General features: G+C 36.0%; 1 protein-coding gene across 1 annotated transcript in view; it reads right to left on the bottom strand.

Moving 5' to 3' along the window:
- The window catches only part of LOC306861882 (troponin I, slow skeletal muscle-like), a gene marked incomplete at its 5' end in the record, with an annotated part of 50,798 nt that extends 38,338 nt beyond the window's left edge, over window positions 1-12,460 (bottom strand). Inside the window, one exon of the mRNA XM_079404368.1 lies at window positions 12,089-12,460. Within this exon, the coding sequence (XP_079260494.1) occupies window positions 12,089-12,460 (372 nt within the window). The remainder of the gene's footprint in view (window positions 1-12,088) is intronic.
- Between the last annotated feature and the right edge of the window lie 207 nt (window positions 12,461-12,667).

The following is a 12,667-nucleotide window of genomic DNA, read 5'->3' as shown; positions in this document are numbered from 1 at the left end:
ATCTAAAAACCACCCAAAACAACCTACACTCTTAGAAATTTAGGGAGTTTTTGCAGCTATGCTATAGAACCACAATTTTGTTTTCCCAAAGAACCTTTCAATGAACAGTTCTTAAAAGAATCATTGTTTTCTTAGTGTTAAGAACATTTAAATAATCTACACTCTTAAAAAAGTAAATGTTCGTTATTGGGATCAATGGTTCCATGAAGAACTTTTAACATCTATGGAAACTTTCCACTCAACAAAAGGTTCCTTATAGTGGCAAAAAGCTTCTTTAGTTTAATAAAAATGTTCTTCACATTTAGAAAAAATGGTTCTTTTGAAAACTGATCACTGAAAGGTTCTTTGGGGAACTAAAAAGGATTCTTCTATGGCACTGCTGCAAAAACCACCAATTTTTTAAGAATGGAAAGAACCATTTTGCACTATAAAAATCCCATTGTAGAATGGAAAGGTTCCATGGAGGTTCTTCAAGGAACAATTTAAATTCTGAAGGCTATTCATAAATTCATAAAAGGGTGGAAAAGCACCATAAAAGGGGTCCATAGTATACGACTCATGCAAGTAATGTCCAATGATTCATTCTTTTGAGTCAGATCTTATCAGTGTGTTCAGAAAACAATTCTGAATGATTCATTCATGAATCAGACTGCACTATAAAGATCCATTTGTGGAATGGAAATATTCCATGAATGTTAAAGTTTTTTCATGGAGCCAATAAAGAACTTTTATTTTTAAGAGTGTAACAACTATGTTTAGAGACATATGTATTTAATATTTAAAGACTTGCTGCTAGATGGTAGTATGCAATTACCTATCAAACACCCCAGCAACTACATGGCAAAACCACTCCACTTACAACACCTAAACATCACATAGCAATTTTCTGGCAAGAGCAATGTAATAATCTAGTTCTTCATTTCTAGTACTCACATACATTACGTTTGATTTGTTTGCTGTATATCTAACACGAAAGAAAGGTGAAAGTGAAAGGGACGGGCCCTCAAATTCCTTCAACTAAGCGTTTTTGAATGCATAATTGCATAAAGGCATGATAAAGTGTCATTGTCCAGGATAATTACTTTAGAGACGTGCTCTTGTTATGCACTAAATGCTGCAAAGTTTAGTGTGACACTGCCTTAATGATTTGAGACTCAGGGGGTTCATCAAAGTGGCTCGGGCTCCCGGAATGACTGACAGATAAATTAATGTTGTCAAGTCTAGGAGATGAATGATACAATCCCCTTTGAGCCATCGCTGCAGGGCTGAAGGATGAGACAGCCCTCTTCTCTAAGGTTTTGGCCTTTCATCCCATCAACTCGACATCCGTGGAACTCACTCAAAGTCGGAAACAATGCTTAAAAACAAACACGAGGGAAAAGGGACTTAAGAGGTTTTAGAAGGTTTTGCGGAAGGACCTCTGAAGTGGAGTTGCAGCTATTAAGACGCGACAGAATGATGTTTGAACAAACTCTGTCGATACTTGAAAAAAGGAGATTATGCTAGCAGGCTCGGCTAGGTCTATGCACCTTTATTAAAATTCCGTGGCTTTCTCAGATGGAATACTAAGCAGTTACACATGGGAAATCAGATTGTGAGAAGCTCCTTTAAAGAGAATAGCTGTGAAGATAATCCCAGTAGCTTCGAACATGGCTGGAAGAGTTCATCAGCTACGAGTTACATGCTAGTTGTGCTAAGTTCTTGCTGCAACCCCTCTCTTCTTAGCTTTGCATTCATTTCTCCGACTACATGGTGCTTGTCGTTGATTTTTTATTCTATTTGCGCTTCCTTTCTTAAAACTCAGCTTGCTGTCTGTGTATGTTATTCTAGCCCATCTTAAAGAAACAGTTACCTAAAAATAAATGATTCATGTGCTTCCAAATTCTGAAGTCTATTTTATATGCGCTACAACAAAAAAGCTTCACAAAAGGATGCATCATAAAAACGGTCCATACGACTCATGCATGCAATGTCAGATTTATGAATGAATCATTATTTTGAGTCAGATCTTTTCCAGTAAAAAAACAAAAAAACAATTCATGAATCAGACTGCTCTGGATAAAAATTCTGCTTGTCGTAACATTTATTGGCAAAAACATAGGCTACTTTTTTTTTTTGGAATGTTTGGATAGACACTGAAATTTACAATACGGATGCATATTAACAACATCTCAATTGGGAACATTGTGACTATTGCGGTCACTACTGAATGGACAAAATTAACAAAGTTGAATAAAGTCTTGAATTTGGGTCTTTTTCTCACTGACAAGCAATCACATGGATTCTGATTATTTGAATTACAGTGCATGAATACATTTTTTTTATTACTTTTATGATAATGTCATGTTTTTGGTATAATTATGGTAATTTTTTTAAGTTACAGCATATGGAGAAAATTAATTTTGTGTCCCAAAGTAAACAAAATAAATATTGCATGATAAGTAAGGTTTTAAGGTTTTAAAGTGTGCTCTTGTTTAACACGCTATAATTTCAATTGAATCTCAATGGTCATATATGCAATAGTATCAAGCAACTAATTCAATGAATTCAATATTTATCAATGGGGAAAACATATACATCTGTAAGCTGTTTAAGCATAAGTTATTTAAATTTTAGATGCTGTCAGTAACTCTGTATTGCATGTTTTATGGTCTATGCAAATAAGCAAGTTTATGTGTGATAGAATCCCTTACGTAAAATACATAAGAATACTGTTGCATATTCAATTTACAGACTCAATAATCTAGTTGGAGAAGAAGATTACTGCTTTGAATGCTGTTAATAGTTGCATTATTAGCCCTAGTAGCATTACTGGTGTTAATTTGGAACAAGGCTGTCTGTTTGTTTGAACAATGGAAGAAGTGGGAAGTGTTTTGGAAAAATAAAAGGTACAGCTTTAAACTGCTGAATTCTATTGATCTTAAGCCGTGATTTGCCTGCGTGCATTAAAAACCTTTCCATTCTTCCACGTTAAGAGTTTGTATTCTCCAGCACCAAGGTGGATAAGCAACAGAGCATTACTAATGCAATCCAGTAAAACACTTTATCAGATGAAATACACATTTCTCCTGACACACCACACACAATTTCCTCATGCCTGGTGCTTCCCTTCAACAACAAACCTTCTAATCCATCGAAAAACCCAGAGGGCTCCATTTTAGACTAAGCACAAAACCTGTACAAGCCAGTCCCCGGGTGCTCCATTCATCTCAGATGGCTGGAGAATTCCCTGGCGCTCCCCGTGAGCCATGTGTTATCTTTTTCTAATTGCTAGTTTATGTTTTAACATTTGAGCCGGTCACAGCTCATTCCAAATGGCTTCGCCTCTAACGACTTTACACCCCGCGATGACGACTGAGTTACACTGCATTGTAAATCACAGTAATTAAACGTACTCGTCATCGTGGATGAGATGGAAATGGAGGTTTAGGAGATAGAGAAATGGCCATCATTTTTCAGAGGTTGGTTTCTGATTTACAGCATGTCAAATGTAATATTGCGTGTTGATGATGCCATTGTCCATTACCTCACTATAAACATAATAAAGGGGGTAACACAAGAACATGGAAACATAACAATCAGTCACGGTTAAATGGCCTCGTACGGTCATGTTCTCTATGTGTATTAAATTACAGAATATTTATCTGTCTGTATATAGTGAGATTTCATCAGGATTAGTGTTCGGGGGCTCTCAAAAGCCGTTCAGCTCTTTGCAGCTGTGCTGAAGCCCAAAATTGAAGTCCCGTTGGCTCTTAGCAGGCTGGAAAGAGCTTGTGGCTAAATCCCTCCCTGGGCGACCGCTGTGCCCTCAGCCTGACCCAGGACGTCATGGTCATAATACCCCTCATATGTCTACCGCAAAGGGAGATCATTCCTTCCAGTCCCAAGAGAGTGTCTAGTAAATTCGCACTTGGTTGCTTGGTCCAAACTAGAGTTCAATTCCATCTGCTTCTCCTGATCGGCCTTGTTTCACATTGTATCTAATAAAGGTTCCAAAGGGGGGACTTTGCGCCAAAGCCATAAAAGAATCATTTTTGTTTCCCCAAATAACCTTTCAGTTAATAGTTCCTAAAAGAAGCATTATTTTCTTTTTGTTAACAACTGTTTATTGAGTTTTATTTTGTTTTTAATATTGAAAGATAAACAAATAACAATAAAATAATTTTTACAAAGATTTTATAAAAGAAGACACAACATTAAAAGCTGAATGGCATAAATTTACAGTTTTCACATTAGATCCATGTATACGAGAGAGTTCCGTTGAGATAATGTTCAACAAATACACAGTCCAGGTTCGTCTGTCCATTGTGTGAGGAGGATTCCAATGGATGACTAGCAATTTTTTTGCTGCTGTTAGAGCAGCTAAAAGTAAAGATCTTTGTTGGATGGACAAGGTGAAGTCCCAAAAGTCATTCATGAAAAAATGGCGCGGAGTCAAACATATCTCAGTACCCAACAAATATGATAGGTCCTGTGAGAGCTGAGTCCAAAAAGGTGAGAGAGAGGGGCACTCCCAAAACCAAAAAAATAAAATAAAATGCAAAAACGTGCCTAAAACGCCTTAGGAACAGAGATTATACTTAGGAGAAGACGACAGATTCATATAAAAACGTTTGAGTCAAGTAAAGCCTATGCAGCGATTTCCAATGAATCATTTGGTGATAGGGTTTTTAGAAGACAATTTAAACATACCGCATACCTGATCGGAAAATAAAACATGCACATCCTCATTAAGATCCTTAGCCCAAACAGTTGTAATAGATAAAGGTTTGTATGAATGCTCAAGAAGAAAGCGATAGATGACTGAAGCAGACGAGGGAGATTCCTCAGAAGGAAGGATTAGTTTGCGCAAAGGGTGAACAGGCAGTTGAGAGTTCCAAGGCACCCCATACGATCTAATTCACAAATACATAAAAAAGGAGGTGCCTGGCAGATTATATTGAGTTTTAAGATTCTGGAAGGATTTTAAACCACTATCATCATAGATATCTCCCAGAGTGTATACTTTATTATGAGTCCATTGCGGACAATGAAATGGAGTACTGCCTGACAAAAGGCTATTATTGTGGAAAATAGGGGAATGCCTATGCCATTTTGTAACTTGTTGTGAACGTCTTTGAACATCACTCCATGTGGAGAGGAGATGGCTTACAATAGGACCAAACCGAGATTTACACTGCCTAAGTGGAACTCCCGAAAAAAAAAGATGCTTCAATTTATACGGATAAACAATAGATTCCTCAATTGCTCTCCAAGACACAGAAGCGTCAGGATTACACCTGTGTATATCCTCCTCTTTCAAATGGGATTCTTGAACTAACACTATATCAATCTTTCTTCTTTGCAAAAAATCCAGAAAACACATATGTTTGTAAGGGCCATTTAGGTCATTAATATTACAACTCAGAATATTAAGATCAGTCATAGGTATCGAACAGAACCAGTTGAGTCTACCATTAAACCAACCCCCAACCTCCCCGTTACCATTCAAAAAAACAAAAACATTCCCATGAACGATGGCAGATCAAACCAAGAACAAACCTTGATCATCCAGCACCCCTTAATATGGTCCGTGGCGTCAACAAAAACCTGCACATTACTGTAGCACCAACATTTGGCCCCATAGTCACATATTGACTAGGTAGTATTTCTATTTTAAAAAAATAATAAATAAATAAAAAAGATAAAAAAGAAAGAAAAGAGAGATAAAGAATACAACTAAAACAAATAAAATAATCAGTAAGCGATACTGTATGCACAATGAACTATGAATTAAGAAGTGAGCATTAAAGTGAACAGTGAAAGACACAGTCACCTAACCATTTACAACGTGATCTCATGATAATTCGTATGTATTTTACGTCAAATGTGGTTCTATAAAACGTACATTTACTTACGTTTTTACAGGCACTAAAACGTAAAATACTGACGTATTTTCAGCATTTAAACGTACAAAATTTACGTATTAACGACATCTAAAAATGAATCCTTATGAATATTGAAAGCGCTGCATTAATTTTATTATTAGTTGTTTTTAGTTGTCATATCCATTACCTTTTCAACTGCATCATTAAATTGTTTACTCGTTTACTTAATATGAAATTATAACATTTCGTTTTGTTGTGTGATTTCTGCTGCCAGCTCGTTTCCAATAATAGGCCTACATAATGTTGAACAAGACTTCACTTTAAACTTTAAAATAAATAACATTTGAAATCGTTTAACCTTTACTTGGCATGTAGTTTACTTTGTTTGCCATGGGCCACAAAAAGCATTTTCTCCGACATGCTGTGACTGACAATAGAACTATAAAATACACCAAAACCGCAACATAATTACGAAATGAAACCATATTTACCCGTGGTTTAGCGCGATCTGAGGAGAGCCTTGTGTACACGCGATGTGCTCGCTCCACTTCAATCTCTTTACCCGCCTGAGACGGGAGCCACATCAGTTGTGATCTTTTCAAAAAGCCCATAGGGTCGTCCTTTTCAGAACCTTCAGGCAATCCAACCAGACGCAGATTGCTGTGCCTATTGTGATCCTGTAAGTCCACAACCTGTTGCTTGAGCGCAGCAACGCGCCTATCGTGATCTTCGTCAACTTTCTTTTGTTCTCTCATCTCCCCTGTAAGAAGATCCAGTTTAGAGCATAGGAACTGAACAACTGACATGTGAGAAGCGAACTCGTTCCGCATCGCTGTCAACTCGGTTCTTAGAATGTCCTCAAAGTGTGTAACAGTGTTCGCCATCTTGTCCATCATATCGCTTGAGTTCGGTGACTTGGATTTCTTCTTAATCGGAGAAGCCGACGGAGACCACTCCTGCTGTTTACGACTGCATGCCATCAGGTAAAGTACAACCAATGAATAAAACTTAAAACAAAACAAAACAAATCAGCAAAAAGAGGCCAAACGTACGGAGCTCTACTCAAGTGCGACTAGGTTCATGAGCACGTCACGTGACTCCTCAGAAGCATTATTTTCTTTAGTGTAAAGAACATTTTAAATATGTAAAGAACTTTTCTCACTACACTTTTAAAAATTAAGTTTCTTTACTGGCATTGATGGTTCAATGAATAACCTATAAATTCCATGGAACCTTTCCAATGCACAAAATGGTCTTTTTTATAGTGTTTCTGTTAAGAACTGTTCACTGAAAGGTTGTTTTGGGAACCCAAAATAGTTCTTCTATGGCATTGCTATGACAACCCCCAGATTATAAAGAATCTTTTGTGCAATGAAAAAGTTTTCATGGATGTTCTTTATGGAATCAAAGCTTTTTTAAAAATGTACTTTTTTGAAGTGTTTGATAACAAATCTACCATAACAACTTGACAGATACCTGTAGTTATGATAAATTAGTTATGCTTTAGTAATTGTGAGCATGCATAAATGGAAATTAAAGTAATCAAAAGCTTCACCTTTTCAACTGGACTTGAGTTTGGAGCTTTCACGCAAACTAAATGAACTGAACTTATATGTGAAGAGGACTTATGCTAAGAAGGAACATTCTAAAAACTTCTTGCTAACGTTCTGGCAATGTTCTCTCAAAATTTACATTTACATATATTCATTTAGCTGACGCTTTTATCCAAAGCGACTTACAATTGCTATATATGTCAGAGGTCGCACGCCTCTGGAGCAACTAGGGGGTTAAGTGTCTTGCTCAGGGACACATTGGTGTCTCACAGTGGATTCGAACCCGGGTCTCTCACACCAAAGGCATGTGTCTTATCCACTGCGCCATCAACAAAATTATAAACAAACATTACTCAAGTAATAGAACATTCATTTAGAGTTATTTGTTCTTTAATAATGTTCTCAAAACGTTCGTCTAACGTTTTAAAAACATTGTTACGTCTTCCAGAACATCCGGGAAACATTCAAAAATAACATTGAATCTTTTAACGTCTTAAAACATTTGAAAAAACTGGATGTTTTGAGTGTTCAGAGAACATTTACAAACAATATTTTTTATAACTTAATGAGAATGTTATTAGAATATATTTAACAGTTATATTTATAATTTAACATTATTAGAACATATTTTGCTAGCTGGATGGTAGCCATATATTATCTCAAAAGCATTTTTGACTTCAATTCGATTTAATCAATGCAAAATGAATGACAACTTATTTCTCGCATTGCACAAACACTAGCAATTTGTCCTGCCCGCCCACAACTTTAAACTTCACATCAGTGAACCAAGCCGAGCAGAACGGACAGCTGAGATGAAAATGACGTAAGATGAAAACGAGTTAAGTGGCCTTTGCAGTTGCATAATTTTCTGGATCTCATTAGCTCCTCCTAGTCAGCGAGTGTGCTTGAGTCTTGTAAAATTAAGCTGCTTTATTGGCATTTCTCATTGGCTGCTGGGGATTAATGGCCAATTCCTGCTGCGGAATACTGACCCGTGTTTCACTTCCTCTCAGCAATGTCACTTCTATTGAGGGTAAAGTGAGGACAACTGCGCTAATAAGATTTTATCTGAGCTTCACTCTTGAACGGCTAGATCACATCTAACAGTCTTCACTGAGACAGGAGTACATATACCTATATATAAAATACAAAGGGATAGAGGAAGCGAAAGATGAAGAAATGACCTGAGAATTACGCTTTGAGATGTCCTTCCAATGTCCTCAACGCTATGGCTGAAGGTGGCTCTGAAAGAGCGTGCTTGTAAAAAAGTGAGGAAACATTTATAGTATGCATGTCAAGTTATAATTTTAATTATAATCTGACACATTTACCATTTGATATAATTTGAGTGTAATTATATTATGTTGGTATGTTTAATGGAAAGAGACACATTAGTTACTTTCTGGTTATTTCACTCGTGCTGTTTTTGCTTGAGTATTTTTATTCAAGTATTTCTTTATATATTTTTTTTGGTGTTGACAAGCATTTGTTCACCAACAAAATTAGCATGCAGTGACAATATTATTATTATATAATTTAATATTTTATAATTCATATAATTAAAGAAAATTCAGTTCTACAAAGTACCCCCAAACACATATTCAGTTATTTTAGGTAATCAGAACATGGTATATGTTTATGGTATATTTATGTTACATCAATACATGTACTATTACTACTACTACTACTAATGATTATTAATATTAAATATTTACAAATGAATTACAACTGTATTATTGCATATTTATAGTATAGTAATAATAATAAGAAAAATGATTACATAATATTATTATTATTATTATTATTATATAACTTAATATTTTTTTAAATTCATATAATTTAAAAAAAAGTTCTACAAAGTACTCCCAAACACGTATTCAGTTAATTTAGGTAATCAGAAAATAAAAATGTTCAAGGTATATTTATATTACATCAATACATTACTGCTACTACTACGTATGATTATTAATATTAAATATTTACAAATTAATTACAACTGTATTACTTAATATTTATAGTATAATAATAATAACAAACTATATTACTTCATATTATTATTTATTTATTATTATTCAAATATAATATTTTATAATTAATTTAATTCTAAAAAGTACCCCTAAATACATATTCAGTTATTTTAGGTAATTAGGGCATAACAAAATGTTTCTGGTATATTTACACTACATCAATATATTAAATAATAATAGTTTAGTTTTTTTATAATAATATTTAATTTTGTATTATATAATTTATACAAATTAAAAAATGTACTCATTTCTTAAAAGCACTCCAAACATTACCCCCAAAACATATTCAGACATGTTTGATAATCTGAATTTATTTATTTATTTATTTATTTGAGCATCAAAAAACAGAAATGGGTCAATATGAAGCAATTTGCCAACTAGGAAATCTCAACTATCTAGTGAAACTAAGACCATGTAGTGAAGCCAGACTGTGTGTGACCTGCTGAAGCATCCTTATCATCCTCCTAATTATGCTTTGCCCACCCAAATTATTAGCCCTCACATCTCCAGATGGCATCATGCTCTCGGTCCACTGAACAAAAGAGCTTGACCGAGGGCACACCATCTTCCTCTACTTCAGCTCAATACTGTGTACAGTACTCTGTGTAAACCTTCAGAGACGATCACATTTCTCTTGAAATCCTGATCTAACATCACTCACAGTTTTGTCAGGCGGTTGATACGATGACAAAAGCTAGCACTGTCTTTTAATTGTCACCATCTGTGTTTTCAGGCTTCATTAGAATGCTGTTCGATCTGACCGCGATACGCCGCATTCCGGCTTCTCTCACAGGAAAATCCACAAGCCTTCCACTTTTGGCCTGCTTTCAGGGTTGTGGATATCATATCAAATTAAATTCCTTAATTAACATCCTTCGGGGCAAACAATTAAACATTATTTCAGAATCGACCTCAGTTGACTTAGCAGGAAAAACACAACGGCAAGAGCTCAAACGCAGTCTGCTGTGTTGTACCCATATATTTCAACACGCTAGGCCTCAAACAGCGATGGGGGTGCGGTTTTGGCTGGCTGTGGAGGTTTGTCTGGTGTGACACGCTGCTCTATTATCCCAGAATAGAACACTTGAAGCTAATTATCGCTGTGTGAGCACAGTGGGCCCTAAGGGGGCCGGTTTCTCTACTTTAGATGTGTGAGTAATGTAGAGGAAGGCTACGGCTAATCTCTAAAGAACTGACACTCCGATACAGAGCAGCAGTATTTTGTGATGCTCAGCACAGCCGATCTGGGCCAGAGACAAACAGAGCACTGAAATGAGAGTAAATATTTGTTTGCTCGCACTTACTGTAACTAATTAACCAAACCACAAGACAAAGCAGGTTATAAAAACAGAGAAACAAGCAAAGCATTAACATTAATTGAGCTCAACAACGGAAAAACTATTCAGTTCACTAATTAGACTGTAGCATTGTATACTGATCAGTTATGAATAAATTCCATGTGTTATAATAGGTGTGTTGTTTATTTAACATTAACACTTGGACATCCTGTCATAAAAGATACTTGCACAAGCTAATATTTTTGTGCTGTGCTGCATTATAGAAAGTGCTTCATCGCGATTCAAAATGCAATACATTCTCTGTGTGACCACAAGGGGTGCTAGTTTGTATGTTTCTGGCAAAAAGCTTTTAGCAATTAAAAGTAAGGTGGATATTTAAGGCTTTTTTATAAATATGAAATACCTATATTTACTTTTTGGATGGATTGAGTCTTTTTTTATAACAAAGTGTGCATAATTATTATTATTATTTTTTTTTTTTACTTATTTTGGTGTGCAAAATAACATAGATATAATTAAAAATAACTATATTTAAATATACAATTGCCAGAATTCTGTGGTGTTTTAAATGTTTTAAAAGTCATTATACATTTTAAATGCTAGTTATTGTATTAACTTTGGCAGCCCTAAAACACTTAAACTGAAATAAAACTAACAAAATAAACTGCAACTAAAATGAAACCAAAACAAACAATGATAATGATGTCATGAAAACTAAATCAACACTAAATTGAAAAGACAAACTTAAAATATAAATAAAAAACTATAATAACTCCAGATTAAGCGGGATCATTTCCATATCTGTGCACTGTAAATAAATAAATAAATATATATATATTGAATATTTATATTGATGAAGAATATTTAACAACCATTGATCCTTTCCATTGCAAAAAACGTTCTTTAGATTAATGAAATGTTGTTCACACTAAGAAGTAACTGCTCTTTTAAGATCACCGAAAGGTTCTTTGAGGAACCAAAAAATGGTTCTTTTATCAGATCACTGAAACCCTTTTTGGAACCTTTATTTTGTACAGCACGAGGACAGTGAAGGAGTTTGTATTTGACCTGTCTCTGCACCCCATATACACCTGTGACTGGTAAACACTTTCAAAAGCTCTTTGTCCGACATGGGCCTTGCTAACTGTCCACCTCACATCTATTAAAGTGCGGGGATGATATGCTTTTAAGCTTCATTACTCCAAGGGTGAAAAGTGTTCACAGAGTAGTGCCGCGCTGACCCTCAACTCCACTTCCATTAGCATAATTGCATTTCAAACGATCGGGATGACCAAGAGACGAAACTCAAAATGCTCCGACGCGTCGGAAAGTGTTCGGCTCACCTTCATAAGCGACATATAATGTAGAAGAACCGAGAAACGGCAGCGCTCACCCGAAATAACAGTGACGTGGCAGGCTTCCTGCACTTCTGATACTCTTCGTCTGCTAGTTTTCCTCTCCATCCATCTGTCCATCCGTGTTCCCTGTCCAAACGGTCTCTCCGGTGGAGAGTTCTCTCCCACCAACTGTCCAATTATCTCCCAGCCTCCCTCCGTGATGGACGCCTGCCGACCAGTCGCAGTTTTGTCCGTAGAGCACAGTCTCATTTTTTTATTTTTTGCCGATGCCTCCATCTTTCTGAGAGTGACTGTGATAAATGGATCCAGAGGCGTGTCTGTGGGTAGGGCGGCTTTTTCCCCAGAGCTCTCAGGCATCAATCAGGCTTGTCTCCGGAGTCCAGGTGTCCATAAACATGCGCATAAAATAGGATTTTTTTCAGCAGGTGGTAGTCTGTCCTTGGGAGAAGAGAAGAAAGTCAAATTGGCATACAGTATATTTGAAACACGTCCCTTATGTCCCTCAGTGTTTACAGTTATCTGACAGTAGCTTAAAGACCAGCACAGTCCATTATTTGTCTTGAA

The sequence above is a fragment of the Barbus barbus genome, assembly GCF_936440315.1.
Source record: "Barbus barbus genome assembly, chromosome: 42".
NCBI classification, from domain to species: Eukaryota; Metazoa; Chordata; class Actinopteri; order Cypriniformes; family Cyprinidae; genus Barbus; species Barbus barbus.
The sequence above is the reverse complement of the archived record's forward strand: the minus strand, read 5'-3'. Positions and strand labels throughout refer to the sequence as shown.